The sequence below is a fragment of the Aedes aegypti genome, chromosome 2 (genome assembly GCF_002204515.2).
Source record: "Aedes aegypti strain LVP_AGWG chromosome 2, AaegL5.0 Primary Assembly, whole genome shotgun sequence".
Lineage (NCBI taxonomy): Eukaryota > Metazoa > Arthropoda > Insecta > Diptera > Culicidae > Aedes > Aedes aegypti.
In genome coordinates this window covers 21,746,296-21,763,470 of record NC_035108.1, presented here as the reverse complement: position 1 = coordinate 21,763,470, position 17,175 = coordinate 21,746,296, and the positions used below count along the sequence as shown (strand labels likewise).

The 17,175-nt window shown below is 37.4% G+C and overlaps 2 protein-coding genes across 10 annotated transcripts in view; one reads left to right on the top strand and one right to left on the bottom strand.

Moving 5' to 3' along the window:
• The window catches only part of LOC5571277 (myocyte-specific enhancer factor 2), a 296,538-nt gene extending 284,928 nt beyond the window's left edge, over positions 1–11,610 (bottom strand). For 2 of the 9 annotated variants that reach the window (XM_021840195.1, XM_021840197.1), the window contains exons 1-2: positions 11,393–11,609; positions 2,034–3,215 (exon numbers count right to left, since the gene is read on the bottom strand). The gene's annotated coding sequence lies outside the window, so the exon portion shown is untranslated. Of the gene's footprint in view, positions 1–2,033; positions 3,216–11,378 lie in introns of all 9 variants that reach the window. The other 7 variants (XM_021840196.1, XM_021840200.1, XM_021840186.1 and 4 more) reach the window with 6 other exon arrangements.
• A 3,584-nt stretch (positions 11,611–15,194) lies between these two features.
• Positions 15,195–16,868, top strand: LOC110675376 (protein RRNAD1-like). The gene is made up of 3 exons (XM_021840183.1): positions 15,195–15,437; positions 15,501–16,701; positions 16,771–16,868. Exons 1-3 carry the CDS (start codon positions 15,333–15,335, stop codon positions 16,845–16,847), a joined length of 1,383 nt encoding a protein of 460 aa, XP_021695875.1. The 5' UTR covers positions 15,195–15,332; the 3' UTR covers positions 16,848–16,868.
• Positions 16,869–17,175: the final 307 nt, after the last annotated feature.

Sequence of the window (17,175 nt, the reverse complement as noted above, 5' to 3'; positions counted from 1 at the left end):
ATAAATCGTTTATAATTTTTCGTAAACATTTCATTTTAGTCAAACCGTTAAAAAATATATGTTAAAATTCAAGGTATGTCTGACATGCTGTGAAAATTTCATTCAAATCGGTCCACAAGTAACTGAGATTAAAGCCTCCAAAATTGACCATTTTGTATGGAAACTCGAAAAAGTATCAAATGTTTTGTCCAATACTGTATGTGAGAAATTTTTTTAGGGATGCTCGATGAGTTTCTGATTTCTTTTTCGGTGAATTCAGGATGAGAGCCAAATCCTATTTCATGCTAGAATTTAATTGGATCTCAAGGGAAAAGATTGGCTGATTTCTTATGCAATACTAACAAAATTTTTGGCAAAATTCTTAGCGAGATCCTTGACAGATTGTTTCCGATGCCTAAAGTGAAGAATAACACAAAAATGTCTACAATCGTGCCAGAATTTCAAGCAAGTCGTACAGGAAATCCCTATAAAATTCCACCAGAATTTTTGCAGGATTTTGCATTGTAATCTTATCAGACTGGTAAAAAATGCTGATCTTCAATTCCAAGTGAAACTACATCAAGATAAATTTTAGTAAGAATTAGAATTAGAAGATTTACTACTTCCTAGCGGAACACTTCCACAGTTGTCAACTGTTTTTATTTTTATTTTTTTATTGCCTTTTTTTGCATTTGGAAGACAGAGACTGAAAATATATCAGCAAGATAGTCAGCAAAAATTCATCAAAGGATTTGTCAGATCTTCCACCGGTGATCCCGTTAAAAAGAAGAAAGCCCTTCAGATGTTCTTACAGGGATTCCACAAAACATTTTTACAAGAATTCACCTAGAATCCAAATTATAGGTTATACCGAAAAATATTCCTCTACAAAACTCGTGTAAAATTTCCAAAGATATCCTGTTGGAGGTAATCATCTTCTTCATCTTGGCATAAACGTCCCCACTGGGAGAGAGCCGACTACTCAGCGTAGTGTTCTAATAGCACTTCCACAGTTATTAACTGAGAGCTTTCTTTGCCTAAATTTCCATTTTCGCATTCGTATATCGTGTGGCAGGTACGATGATACTTTATGCCCAGGGAAGTCAAGGAAATTTCCATTACGAAAAGATCCTGGACCGACCGGGAATCGAACCCTGACACCTTCAGCATGGCTTTGCTTCGTAGCTGCGAACGCTAAAGACGGCCCCCTTGAGTTTATGAGTTGTCTGGAATTCGAATCAATATGAGGCAAAAGTGAGGAAGCGCCCGGAATAAGAATCATGAAAAATCCACACGTTTCAATTTATTTAAAATTATTCGTGTTGCAGAACCAAAATATTCACCCACTATTCGAAAGTTAAGTGTTTTGAAGACTCGATAACGCAGTAGAATCATACAGAATGATTTATTGTACATGCTTTTTGATGAGTTATACTTCGCTGAGGCATTAGGTGCCCGTAATATGAATCAAAGCGGTATCTTACATCCAACGCATAAATAGATGAAAAATATATTAAAACAAATTTTTTTTTGATGCAAATAAACGTGTTGAAATGCTGTTGAATGAGCGGTGGATGACGTCCTTACGGTAATTCGATCTCTAAATTGATAACGCCTTCATTATTTATGTGGATACAGTACAGTTTATAGTTTATAAGCTTCAGACGTGTTTAATAGAGTGGACCAAACAGACAAATATTCTCCTAATGACTGTACAGGTTTACACTTAATCCCCATCCACAAGTAGATGGATCCAAAGAAAGTGCGAAACGTAAAATCCAAAACCTGTTAAGAATTCAGTGCGACAAATATCTCCATTGAGCTGATTTCAAATGAGGAAATTGCGCAATACCATGGCCATCAATATTCGACCTTCCGGCAAATCTTCTTGCATTTTTTAAATGTTCTCTCCTACCTGCTGAGCTCATGCTCCCTCTCTCTCCATCTCGTAAAACTTGATTTTCTGTTTCTACCAAATAAAAGCATTTTCAGACCAACGTCCTATCAACAAATCGATACAATCGATAAAAACACACAGAAAGATGCTTGCTTACCTCTCTTATCAGCCACAATCCAATAGACGCGCTCGCACACACAGAGCACCGCAGAAGAAGCAGAACGAACGATTTTGCCAAAACGAAACTGGAACTTCTTGTCTTATATCATCACATTATCATATTCTTGCCTGCTTGCTCTGTTCTTTTCTGGTGGTGTCGTTTTCCTTGTTGTCGCTGTTTTCGCTCTCCGCTTTGCTTGGGTTTCTTGCACTGCCTTGGTCTCTGGGTGTCACTGTTTTTCTTCCATTATCACTGCGCTATCAATTTTTGCCTGCGTATTTTTTTTCTTCCTTCAACTTTTCTGCACCCAATCGATACAGCAATCTTGTTGGGCTTCCTAGTGTGGTGGGACCGTGAATAAAAAAAAATCCACTGCACTGCTATGCTGTCAATTCCACACTCACTCTTCTAGGCCCCTGTGGAGGTCCCTTTCGCCTGGCTGGCTGGCTTGTTGTTGTCGTCGCTGATTGACGCGTATAAGCGGTATCTTGTACCGACGACGACGACCTCCTGCCAACCGACCTGGACCCAACTAAAGGCAAAAATCTCCTGCGTCTGTTGTCTCTTTCACTCCATCTGGAATACCCTCAGAACTCGGACCAATCCAAACGTCGTTGGTTGACGACGTGTGGGATGTTTTCTGGATCTGAGACTTCCTTACGCTTCAACCGAAACTATGCTTGGCACTTCTTTGGACTTAGTCGTTTGTGTCACACCGCACAGATACCTATCGTCTATCTTCACTATCACCTATCCGCGAGAGCACCGAACTGAAAGTGTTTCCTTTCACCCCTTCTTGTCCCAGTGGTTCGCAAAAATATTATGCAAAAGCTGACCCGACTCGCGGTCACCAAGTTTCACCGCACGAAACTTTGTCTATACCAACAATGTTCGGATTGACCAACAAGATCCTGCTAGTCGTCTATCTATCGCTGCCTGTAAGGATGGCAAATCCAAACCTCGAAGAAACTACGAGATTTTTGCACTCACTCACTTCTTGCTGTTGATGATTTGGTTGGTTGGTTGCTGAACTGCTCTGCTAGGTCTACCTCCGCTGATGGCAAGATCGAAACGACGAATAAAATACATGCGTATGTTGGTGCGGCTGGCCTCTCGCGGCGATGTCCGCGACCCGACACATCGAAATAAGCCCGCGCCGTGCACAGTGGTCTTGAATGACTGCAGGGTGAAACGGGAAAAGAAAATATATATTAATTTTCAATGGTTTGTAGCTGCTCAAAAATTGGAATTATTGGACACTTCCATCGTTCACTTTCTCAGTCGAATCATTTGAAACACTTTAGTCTTAGTAAAGACTTGGGGCCTTTTTCAATTCATTTTAAAATTTAACGCAATGTACCGTGACTTAATGTGAAATAAAAATTCTGAAATTCCAGCCGTTTTCCAGAAAATTAAGTTGGTTAATTTGAATCGAATAAGTACATTTTTTTCAAGAAGATACACATAAGTTATCATTTAAAAAACGTCGTATTAATAATCCGAGCATTTTAAGCTTTTACTTCACTCAAACCAACCTGGCATATACTTTTATTGAGCATTTACTCAAATTGATAAAATGAGTGGATGAAATGCTCAAAAGCTAAATTTTATTAGCTTTTGAACATTTGATTTTTGAAAGAGGAAAATTTGTATGAATGAAGCGATAAAAGCTGAGTAGTGGTATAAAAAACACCAGACCATTCTCAGTTGAAAGAATTTAGCATTCTAACCATCTTATTAAGCGTATGTTGGCAAATAGGGGAACTTACGTATTCTCGGCAGTCTAAGCCGATGCCGCGCTTTTTTGTAATTTTCTCGGACGTCAGCAGACAAATTCCGTGTTTGTTTGTTTACATTTATGCGTTGCTCAATCCTCTATCGATTCACACCGACAGACTTGCCAAAATGCTTTTGGAACAAGGGTGGAGGGTGGCTGTCAAATGGGAGTAAAATTGAAAAGCCGCTCACCTAAGTCCAGAACCAGTTTTAAGGCTTAACTGGAAAAGGAAAAGTGAAAAATTTTATTCGCAAAATTACAGGTAATCAATGCGCTTGAAAAATATTGTTTGAAACCAGTTATTTTCTATGTGCTACTGCAGTGCGCTGTTTGCTATTTAATCAGCAAATTCGGCTTAATTTCCAAAATTGATGTTTTCGAGAAAATTGATACCTTCACCATTGTTTGGTCGGAATTTTGTATGGTTGTTTACTTTTTAGAACCAGCGACACGTCGGGATAGCAGTAAAGAGCCGCCAGTACCACCCTTGTTTTGGAAGGGTTTTTAAAACGCTGCGAACATCTCTTGTCAGTGTGACTATTGTCGGCAACCTCATTCTCTTCGGCAACTTTCCCATAACAACTGCTGGTGAATCTCTTCGGCAGCTCCAAATCAGTCGCAATTTGAGGCGTGTTCATTTGAATTGATGACATCTCTGGCAATATTGTTTGTTTAGTCTTGGAAATCTTGTCTGCGGGAAGCGGGCAGAACAAAAAATCATTTGAATGTTTTCATTGATGTATTTTGATAGAAACATACTGTGTATTTGACGTTTGAAATTTGATTGCCGATAATAGTCGAATGGTGCCGAAGCCGTAAGTCTCCCTACTATGATTCTATATCGATGGGGCGTTTGTCCTAACTCACATCTAGATAACTGCGAGGAAAACCATTTAAATTATTTGTTAATAGTTGATAAAACGACAAACATATGCTGAAAACGTCAGTGGCGCTTACGTCGACTATGCAAATATGAGCAGAAAAGTTGAAATTTTCTTCAGAAGCTCATCAACTTTTTAATATATATGTTTTCACAAACTGTTTCAAATACTCTTAAGGCTCTAGTTAGAATCGAAATGTTGTCAAAACTGAAAAGTAGTTTTCTTCCGATTTGTGTGGTACTGAATGAACATTGTCATAGATCTTGTCTTCCAACCCTGTTATGATGGTTGACAATCATAAGCCTGTTGAAAGAACTCCGAGAATGTAACATCGGATCGGACATCAAACGATCTAGTAGGCATGGCACAACTTCGACGCCTCACTCCTATAGTAATGTCAGAATGGAATGCAAGGTTCTTCGTGGTGCTCCCGCTTGCCAACAACGATTCTGAGCTTCACATTTGGCGATCCTGCCAGGAGTTTTAAATAAATTTTCGTTTTTCCTGGAGAGCCTGGATTCGATAGCAAGCGGGAGTGTCCACTAGGAAATGTGTTTGTGTCGAGTGCTTCTTAAACCGCGTGTGAAAATATGTATTCAGAGTGATTGTGGAGTGAAGTTTGAATCTGATAAAAAGGCATCTGTAAGTAAACAGCAATGTGGTATTTTCTATGAATAATAGAAAACTGATTGAAGAGGAAATATGACATTAATATGCATTAGCCGCTTCACTACTCGCTGAAGCAGCAATGTTTCTTTCTGTTCTTGTTGTTGCTCTTATTGAACATCAGCATCACCTCAACTATTTGAGTTGCGCGATGCAGGCTTTGAAGTGAATATTTTGTTTTGCATTTGAATTCAAACAGATTGCTTCGATGGAATTATTTGAATGTGATAGAAAGTGTTTCATCTATTTTATCCGATTCAAAGATTATAATAATTTCGAGCTGATTCATCTAAGTTATGAAGTGCGCATTCTGCTTTTATCAGGGACCTATTTTCTGCATAGGTTGAACGGAAAAAAGAATAACGTTAGGAACTGAACTTTTTTTTGCAGAAGTCAATTGAACATATCCGTACAAAACGTGTATAAAAAATATCGTATAATTAAGTATAATTAGTAATATAATGTGATTTTGCAAAAGAGAAGTGAAGTGTTAAAGTTATTAGTGGTTTTCATTGACGTCAATCAATTTGTATAACTTATCAATTAGTAATTTCAATCGAAAAAAAACTCCCGTAACATTTATCAACTGTGCAAATTTCTATATAAATAATAATAAAACTTCGCTTTGGTTGTATGTGATCATTTCATCGTTTCTTCTGTGATGATACACACATTTCTATATCTTATCTCTCCTGCCTTCAAATAAAAACAAAATAATTTCAATAAAATAAAATAGAGTGAAAATGAATGTAAGTGTGTGCAAATATTCCTAACCATGGGCGATTTTGAATTGGTGTTCCAAAAGTAGTTTTTTCGTTCCAATTAATCGATTTTTGATGTTGAAACAACATGAAATCCTAATACAAGGCATTTGATCCTATTTTGAGTCGTTGTTCTTGTTAATTTGCTTACGAGTGAAGAAATCGAATCGATTTGAATAAAATCGATACAAAGGACGAATCGAATTTTAATCGATTCAGTATTATCGATGTTTTGGTCAAATTTGACCTATAATGCACATGATTGTTTTCTTTCCTATTTGCTTCAGTACATTGTGTATCCCGTAATGTTTAACGAACAAGTTAGGTGTGAAGCATACTGAATCGGTGAAATTTGTGAATTTTGTGTCGATAACCGGTGAGATCCAAACTATTCAAATCTACTTAATTCATTATTATTTCCAAATAAATGCCATGTTAAAAAAAAAATAATAACATGTTTGAAAAAAATATCCTTAACGCGACTGGTGGTTGCTATGAAAAAATGCCCTTAACACAATTGGTGTATGCAATGCAAAAAAATGTACTTAACGTGACTGGTGGTTGCAATTAAAAAAATATTATTGCCGCGATTGGTGGTTGCATTTGGTTTGGTATTTGGTTGTCTTTAACGCGACAGATGGTTGCAATGAATATGTTATTAACTCGACTGGTGGTCGCATACATGTTCTTAGCAATCAATGTTATTGATATTGCTAGCGCGACTGGAGGTCGCATATTTGTTCTAAGCAATGGTGGTGTACACTTGCTACCGCGACTGGTGGTCGCATACTTGTTCATAGTAACTGCTATTGATGTTGTTAACTCGACTGGTGGTCGTATACTTGTTCCTAGCAAGTATTATTGATGTTGTAAGCTCGACTAGTGGTCGTATATTTGTTCTTTGCAATGGTGGTGTACACTTGCTACCGCGACTGGTGGTCGCATACTTGTTCATAGTAACTGCTATTGATGTTGTTAACTCGACTGGTGGTCGTATATTTGCTCTAAGTAATGGTAATGGTGGTGTACACTTGCTATCGCGACCAGTGGTCACAAATTGGTTCCTAATAAAAGTGATGTTAACATGCATGCGCAACAGTATCTATAGAATAAGATATGTAAGCCCAATGATGGCTAGTAACTTAGTAGATATGTTATATCAAAACAAGTAACAACAGTCAAACAAGTCTTTGAGTGAGTATTTCTGTGAAAGTACGGTGGATTGAATGTACAACAAGATGAAAGTCAAACACTGATACTACTCTGTTGAACGCATATATGTCACGACATTCAACCGATCAATAATTTCAACGCCGTTCTGATTGCGTGGGTATCCTACAGCGGAAAAATGTTTCAAAGTCGCATGTACAAGTGAACAGTTGAAATATGAAACAGTATACATCGGTGAAGTTCTTAGCGATGTGAAATATACATCCTGAATTCCTGAAAGCTTTCGTGATGACGGAAACGATGTGAAAACTCATCATTTCAAACTTTTTTTTCCTGAGAAGAGGGAGGATGTGTGGTACTGAATGAACATTGTCATAGATCTTGTCTTCCAACCCTGTTATGATGGTTGACAATCATAAGCCTGTTGAAAGAACTCCGAGAATGTGACATCGGATCGGACATCAAACGATCTAGTAGGCATGGCACAACTTCGACGCCTCACTCCTATAGTAATGTCAGAATGGAATGCAAGGTTCTTCGTGGTGCTCCCGCTTGCCAACAACGATTCTGAGCTTCACACGATTGACTAGCAAATCAAGAAAAACAAGAAGGTTCGGTTTATCATGTTTGACAAAATGGATAAACAGACGTTTTAATTTTTCAAGAATATTTGTCCATTCGGCAAAAAACTGCTGTATCAATTGTGCCAAATGGCCTACTCTAAATAGAGTCTTAAGTTTTAACAGCTACATCTTTCAATGCCTAATAAATAATGCGCTCTCACCTAGACATTGCATATACAATAAAAAGCGTTGTGTTTAGATGGACATAGAATTCTTCCGAAGGTGCGCTTTGCGAAATTGGACCACGTGATTTTTGAGTTGGAATCGAATTCAGGTTAACTTCTGTGTCCACGAGTAGGAGTAACGCGCCCTTTCTAGTGATCAGGGAGTCGTGAGTTCGATTCTCGCCGAGAAGACGTGTAACTTTTCCGCAAATTTCACTTTAATTTGTTCATTTAATCCAATTGCCAAATATATGTAGTGCTAGCAATCCGATAGTTGTTAAAACTTCAATTCGCTGGTTAGTTGTAAACGATAAATCATAATTTAAAAAAATGATCAGACAAATATCGGTTTAAACTCTAGACAAAATCTTTGCGATACCAAACATTTGTTTCGCTCCGTATCAATCCAGGTCAAATATTTGCCAAATTGTACTGATAGCTTTTAAAATTACTATTTTGAATGTATTTTGTCAAAATAATGAAAAGTTAAAATTTGAAAAATATGATATAAAATTTCCTGAGTATATTCTTAGAAAAAATATGGACATATCTTTAAGAAAACTCTTGATAAAAATCCCAAAGTATCGCTTGGACCCTAATCCGCATATCTACAAATATTTTTAAAAAATTGATAAATAATCTACGCAAATTTCATAAAAGTTGTTTGGAGCCTGTTCATTAAAAAAAAAGAGATTGTGGGGTTAAGTACAGTTTTCTCAATGTTTAACTGCTGTTCTTAAATATTACTAGCCTTTTGCTAAGACAATTATTTACAACTTTTTTGAAGACACACGTTTTGTTAGGTTTCTTACAAGAAATTTTTCAAACAATAACACTTGAAGTCTCCCAAAAACTACGGTAGGAATTATGTTTGCCAATCTGTCGCTTTAAATGTCATCAAGCATCTAGACAGGAATCCACCAACAGAAAACGTTTAAGAATTTACCGAGGGTCTCAAAAAATCCATTTAGATATCCAAAGCAATTCTGCAATAATCTCGCCAGGGTCTAATAAAGATCTCGCTACACACTTAAATTATTTCACCGACCTCAGCAAAACGAATCGCCGAGAACCCAACAGCTGAGAATTCGGTATTTTTCAATACTCTCGATACTTATTTTACCGAGATTTCAGCAATCCAAATTTTTGCCAAGGACCCGGCGAACGCTAACGATATTCGGTAAAAAATTAATTTTTACCGAGATTCGGTAAACAATCACCAAGATATCATCTGTTTGGTTCTCGGCAAATCCGTTTACCGAAATCGATTTCCGAAATTAGGTGTGTAGGAAACTACTAAGAATCAAGAAAACAATGAAGAATATTTCACAGAATCTAAAAAACTTACGAAAATTGAAGGTACAAGAAAATGTCGCTAGGATGCCTTCGAATCGTGGCAGATTCATAGAATCTGCTACAAATCTTTTAAGGAATTTCACAATTAAGCTTCCGTTATGTTTTCATTAAGATCCCGTGAGAATTCGCCAGAAATCCATTAAGCGTGAAAATCAATCAGTAACATTCCATGGTAAGAATCTCAAAATCAAGACGGATGGTAACCCTAAACCTTATAGAAATCATTTCTCAAGTTTTACAAGAAGTGGAAGAAAAGTATAAGGATCAACTAAAGCAATTATTCAATGGTTGGAAGCGTATTATAATTATTCCGAAATAAGTTCTCAAGTACCAGCAATTTATTCAGCTATAGTAATCTTTGGAATAATTTATTTTTTCTTCTTCTTCTCCTCTGATGGCGAGACTTTTGTAAGTCTATACTGCCAAGTGTTGTCAAATCGTGAAGCATATGATTAGGGCATCTCCATCGTCCCTTAAATTTACTTAATGCGATCGAAATCTCGGTTAATTAATAGATTGTACCGATCCAATTTAGTCGGTAAACTACTGTAGTTGTACTGTCAAAGAGAAAAATCGCTCTGTTTGGTGTTAGTTATTATATTATTATTATTATTATTATTATTGTATGAAAGAATTTTGAATTTGAATTTCTCGATAGTTATTAGCGCCGGCTTGGTTAAGTAATGTTTCTATGTTATCGTGTTCAGTTAGTATTTTGTATTGCATTCTTGATTGTGAATATTTTGTGCAGTGTAGTAAGACATGGCTTACTAATTTATTTAACTCTTATTCACCAGAAATGCTTGTTGGGTTTCATATTCTGTGTTCATTCCCCCCTTGTAAAACATACCAAAATTCAATACGGTACAGTAAAATATTTGTGATGAAAAGATTCTTCAAATTGTTTGGAACTTTAGCAGGAAATCATAATGTTGGGCAATATATTGTTATTTTGTTCTGATAATTTGTTATACAGGTCGGACTCGATTATCCGGTGACTCGATTATCCGGAATTTGTTTTTTATGTTCTTGTTTTTCAATTTTTATGAATAAATCAGAGATTACAGTGATACCTCCATGAGTCGATGTTCCATGACTCGATATCGACTCATGGAACCATACTAAAAACAAAATTTCATGGTTACTGTGATGGTCCCTAGAAGCAGCTTTTCAAAGGATTCGTGTTCTATGACTCGATATTTCCATGAGTCGATGGTCCCTTCAATATCGACTCATGGAGGTTTCACTGTATTTGTTATTGCATTGAACATATTTAAGAAAAGAAGGGTTTAAAAAAGTGTTTTTTGTGTATGCTGATAAAAACAAATGTTTTAAAAACCCCTATTGTTCCTAGAAATAATTTCTGGCTACGCCACCGCATCATATAAATAAAACGAAAAAATATAATATTTTAGTTCTTTTATCGAAGATTTCAATTTTTTTCTTTGTAATTCGATTATCCGGAATGAAAAAAAAATCGATACTCCGGATAATCGAGTCCGACCTGTAATAAAATTTAATATTTCCATGTGTTATGATAATTTACCTATATTTTCTAGTTCTGCTTGCTTATTGTTTTTAATAGCTTTAATCAAGCATAGCATAGTATATAACAAAAAGCTTAGTAAAAATCTTAGTCGCAAAACTGCGTTTCCCATCTTGCCCTGTCCTACTTATCGTCCCTATTTATCGTGCAGCTCTCTAGGCACGCTTCCCTGATCATAGAGCATCTATGAAGATACTCTCTGTTCGGGGAAGTCAAGGAAATTTGTATGACTTATAAATCCTAACCCGATTGGGAATCGAACCCGCGGACGTCATAAAAAGGCTCTCAACTGTCAACTCAAATCAGTAATTATTGTTTGCTTCTTTACTGCCATATTGCATTCAAGCTTTTTCACAATCTGAACCACTGTGCATCGAATGGATGGGTCGGAAATTTACATTTTCATAAATACCTCTACAAAAGCAACCAGATTGAACCGAATGCGAGAGAAACACTGCCTCGTAATACACTCTAGTGTGGCGCTATCCGGACGACCGATTATTCACTACAACGACGACGACGGAATCCATAAATCCGATAAAAACTTCGATTTTTATACAGCTGTACGAGTACAAGTAGAAGAATTTCATGTGTTTATGCGGGATCGCTAGGCTGACGTTTCTCTCGCTCGTTGCACGAACAACAACAGCACGAAACTTTTCTGACGGGCAAAAGCTTTTTGACGTTTTTTTGTCTTTCAACGAGGGGTCTCAAAAAAGCTCGGTTACCAGAAGCGCACACGCAAATAATTTTCTGCAGTCATTGGTTCTACCCAGGGTGGGTGTCAACTACAAACAAAGCTCGCCTAACAATCATCTCTTACGCGGGCCGGCCCAAACAGCATCATTTCTCACGCGGGCCGGCCCAAACAGCACAGGTCGAAAACGCGGGCCACGACAGGTAGCAAATGCTGATGCTTTTCAACACTCCAACAGCGGGATGTCTAGCAGCGTTGTGAGCCACACGAACACACCCACAAAATATGAACGGTAGGCGCACCTCGTTGCGTATACCCCCTCTGGTTCTACCGTACACAAGCTGATATAAATTTATGAGTCTATGGACCGATGCACGAGTTCACTAATTTGACGTTTGAGCGGTGCCGAATTCACTGGTTGCTATGGTCACATAAATAAAACGGCACCGCTCAAACGTCAACTATTGAACTCGTACATCGGTCCATGGACCTATGCACGGGTTTATTATTTGACGTTTTAGCGGTGCCGTGTTATTTATGTGACCATGGAAACTAATGAATTCCGCACCGCTCAAACGTCAAATTAGTGAACTCGTGCATTGGTCCATAACGATCAGTGAATCAATTGTCATCCAACACGCAACAACAAAGACATTGTCATCTTCTCTTCTTGTTGCAACAATTTTATTCCGCAACATCAGTTTATCATCACTTGAACAGAATATGACAATTATCGATCACCACGAGCGCAGCGATTTTCTGGGCTTCGCATTGCAATTTTCGAGAACTTTCTCAGAGTTGGTACATTATCGAACAAGATCCATAAAACAAATTTGGTTTTGTGTTTAAAATAACTGATTAATCGAGAGTTGAAAAGGTTGCAACAATGTTGCGCCCTGTGATTGTCATGACAATTTTGCTTTTGATTGTATCCCTATATGCCTCTGCACTGTTTTGATTTTGCATGGGAGTTTGACTTTTACTGGCCTTGTTGTTTACAAATTTCATGAATGAGTGAAAGGGAGAGGTACATTTTTGTGCAAGCCCCATTCGAAAAAGTTGCGACATACGATTGTGAGCGAGCTTGCTTTGTTGTTTGTTATAGCGGTTATTTAACCATCTAATACACAAATTTTCATTTTCGATCTCTATATTTAATTTTCAGTTATCTAAAATCGTTCTAAACACGTTTTGGGCAATGATTTATATTTATTTCCAAATCTATGAATTTTTATTTTTGAACATCCCCATCCTTTTTTATTTTTTCAAGCCTTTTCTACACGGGAAAAAAATTTTGTGGTAAAAAATACTATTTTAGCTGACTACGCCCATTCTTAAAACTATTATAGAATTGCATGCCATTTTATTATGTTTGCGGTACATCCCACTGGTACATCCAACTGAAATCATTTTCACCAGTCTAATTTCAACTACAGACATAGTAAAATCAAGCGCATTTCTGGTCTGCTGAAAATTGTCGATGCGAGCGCTTAATTTAACCCCCTAAATTGGTAGTTCTTACCGCACTTTTTTTGCGTGTAGTTACTAATTTTTAGCAATAATAAAAAATAAAATTTTTACAGTAATTTTGAAAATATTAATTTTTTTTTTTTTATTTTGCGTGTAACTAACGGAAAATCAGGTTTGAAATTATTTTAAAACCACCAAGCTCTTCTTCTGTGATAGTTTCATTCAACAAAAATATATAAGGTACGATTTTTTATATAACACGTTAAATTAATCCCAGGAATCTGTAGGTTATATAAGAATACAATTTTTCAAACAATTTTGAAAAATACAAAAAATTTCAAATGTCATAAAAATCACACACGCATATATGTAATGAGTTAAGGTTTAAGCCAAAAATAAAATTTTGATTTCCGAGCTACGAAAAATATACAAAATTCCAAAGGGTTAAGCTGGAAAATTTACTATAGTAGTTACAAGAACATGCTCTTTCGTATCATTAAATAAAAACAAGAATACATTAAAACATTCAGGATCCAACTCTGATCCACAAACGAAACAACACTTAGAAAAAAAATCGCGATCAAAATCATATATCGTCTATAGACGCGAGGACATCCATGCCCAATGCTTAAATTACTGGTCGATAGACCAACGCTGCTCATATTTCTATGTTGACTTTTTACAGATTTGCGTTTTTTGCACAAATCAACTCAACATCGCCAGAAGCTCGATAAAAACTGGTAAAAAAGTAGCCTTTGTACATAACTTGTACAAAAACAAACTCCACTTGTGTTGTCCCATCTTGAAAATATTCGCATAACAGTCACATCACAGTCCGTATTAATACATAGTAGGCGGGCTCAAAATGGGTACCACTTCTAGTACTACATTCGGTCTCTCGGTACTACTAATTTTTCACTGATGTGTAGCGAAGTAAAGGGAAATCAATTATACACTGAAACCTCTATGAGTCGATGTTCTGTGTTTTAATATCAGCTCATGGAACCATACTAGAAACAAAATTTCGTGGTAACTATGATGATTCGCTCAAACAGCATTCCAAAGCATTTCTATTCCATGACTCGATGGTCCTTTTGAATATCGACTTATATATGTTTGACTGTATTTAAAATACACTTGCTTGGCATTGTAAATATCATGTATTCACGTTGTTTCAAAAATAGTTTTAAATTAGTGGATATCACCTATAATTTTCAATTATGATGCATAATAGATTATCATTTTAGATAAGGCTTAACAAATATTAATGTTCTTTTATGTCCTTAACCATTTGGGTAGTACGAGGGGGATAAAAATAAATGAGGAACAAAAAAATAAAAAAAGTTAATTCTACAATTTTTTATTCAAATTTGGTATACCTACTTAAAATGATTATTTGTTGGTGCTCAGGCATACTGAACTAAAACGTATTTTTGCGTTTTTCGATAACTGGTAAAATTGTCTCCAGGTGTACTTGCTTGGAAGTGTGGAAAATACAAACGCGAAAGCTAGATTTTTTATATAAAAATCATCAGCGATTATCGTCTTCTTCATCTACTTATTGGGAAAATACAAAAAGACTTTGACTCGGCATCTTCCCACGAGCCACTGTATTTTAGATCTACGGTCAAGGCTAACAGAAGTTGCCTGAAAAATTTGTTTCGTCATTTTGGATCCCCCAAATAAAAGATTAGCAAGTCCTGAATCAGTTGTTCTGGAACATCTCGAATCATTTCCATCGGGTTACATTTCCGTATTATCCAAAAGATTATCTTGATCTTGATCTTGAAAAGACGGGTCTCTCATGACTGGGACTCATGACAGTAAGTGCATTCCACATCAATTAATTATCCCGAAATAGTATGGAAGTTACTTAAGTCGATTTGAAAAAGTAGTCGAGAATTATTGACCTTTCACCCATCTGAAAAATTGAGGCATCGTTTCGACTGAGTAGAAAACTTCCACCGTGTAGTGATGCCGAAGCTTTTAAAGCTTTCGTGCGGTTTGTATGCGACTTTAAATGCTCATTCGGGTTGCCCCGTTATTCCTAAGTTCATTCATTCATTTTCGGCTGTTTTACGCACGTTTGTTTTGACTGGAGGCAATCGTGAATGGTGACCGAGTCTGAATCCAGTCTGGATCGTCTGGTTGTGTTTATAATTAAAAATCCTAAAAATATCACTTAATGATAATGAATAACGATAAGTTAATCGCAGAATTGAAACAAAAACTACAAGATTCCAGCAGAATTGTAGGCATCTACAGCTGGTTAATTGATTCGTACGTTTTGGTCAGTATTTTTGGATAACAATATAGATTCACAACATATTTACTACGATTCCTTATTATTCAGGATTTCTACGTGGACAATCACTGGGAGCGTTTGCCAACAAATTGGAAGCTATGTTTCGATGGGCTCGATATACGAAAGCTTAGAGATTTGTTGAACGAAGCTCCGCAAGACAAAGAATCTCATGTATGGCCATTGTCTGTTCTAGCGTTGCGAGTCTTGTTTCGCAAGTATTGCCTGACACGGAATCTTCCAACCCAAGAGGACAATCTGGGAGCAGCCTTGGAAAAAGAACGAACCAGATTTCAAGCGCAACATAAGCTGTTTAACAAATCGGTGAAGCTGAAAAAACGCCACGAGATTGAGAAGTTTGGTGAGCAATGTTGGAGAACCGGACGAAAAACAAATGTGCAACATTTGGTCGATATTGGATCGGGGCAGGGCAATTTAGCACGAACTTTGTGCTACGGGTTTGGCTTCAAGGTATGCTGTATCGAGCAGGACCAAAAGTTAATCGAATCGGCGAGACAGAAGGATGAGGAGCTGTCCTCTCGATTAAAGCGGCAGTTGAAGTTTGAAACGATGCACCACCCCATTCATCTCAGCAAAAAGGTGAATCTGGAAGAAATCGACCCCAGTCAGTTTGTTAAAATGGTGCGTGATGCCTTCAACGTGGAGAAGGACGTCCCGTTTCAATTTGGACTTGTTGGATTGCATCCCTGCGGGGATCTTGCGGTTTTCTTGATGAAGCTATTCCTATCGTGCCCGGAAGCAAAATTCATCAAACTTGTTTGCTGTTGCTACATGAAACTGAGTACAGTTAAGGACAAGTGTTCCAACTTCGGATTTCCGACGAGTGCATTTTGCAAGCAAAGTGGATTGCATTTAAGCTACGAAGCAAGGGAAATTGCTTGCCATGCCATCGAGCAGTATTGCAACAAACTGGGAAGCGATTACGAAGAGCTGAAGGTTCACGCCTTTCGAGCGGCTGCGGAGAAAATCATCGTCAAGTTCCATCCCCAGTTAAAACATTCCGGATTGCGTAGTACGAAGGTGAGCGACCTGAGTTTCGCACAGTACTGCGAAAAGGCAACCAGTGGAATGGGACTTGAGTTACCGGAGTCGGAAATTGAATCGACGGAAGTGAGGACGGATTTGAGTCACTGGGAACGGGTGGTCAAGTTTTACACGCTACGATTGATGTTCGCCCCGCTGATTGAATCGATTGTACTGTACGATCGGTGGTTGTACCTGCTGGAACAAGGTAAGTGCGGTTGCATGACTATAGATTGTCAGAAGGTTCTAAAATAGGAATTATCTCTTCCCACGTCAGGTATCCATAGCGAGATAGATGTTATATTTGACCCAGTTTGTTCACCACGGAATCATGCACTGACTGGAGAAAAATAGCAGAACTTCTATACTATTGCAGTTGTTGAAGTTATGTAGAATCCGAAACATCCAGGAGTCCAGGGCTCTTATTTCTTAATCAATTGTGATTCATATCAATTTGAATGCCTTTTTTGTTCTTCCGTTTGTATCCAACACTTTTCCAGATCAAAATATCTAGTAATAATTAATCCATTTTCTCTAGCACAAAAGTTAATTTGCGAAGCTTCTCGCCGAGGACTTGGGATCGAATTCCATTCCCGAGATAGTCACTTATGACTTTAAAAGTTATAGTGACGACTTCCTTCGGAAGGGAAGTAAAGCCGTTGGTCTCGAGATGAACTAACCC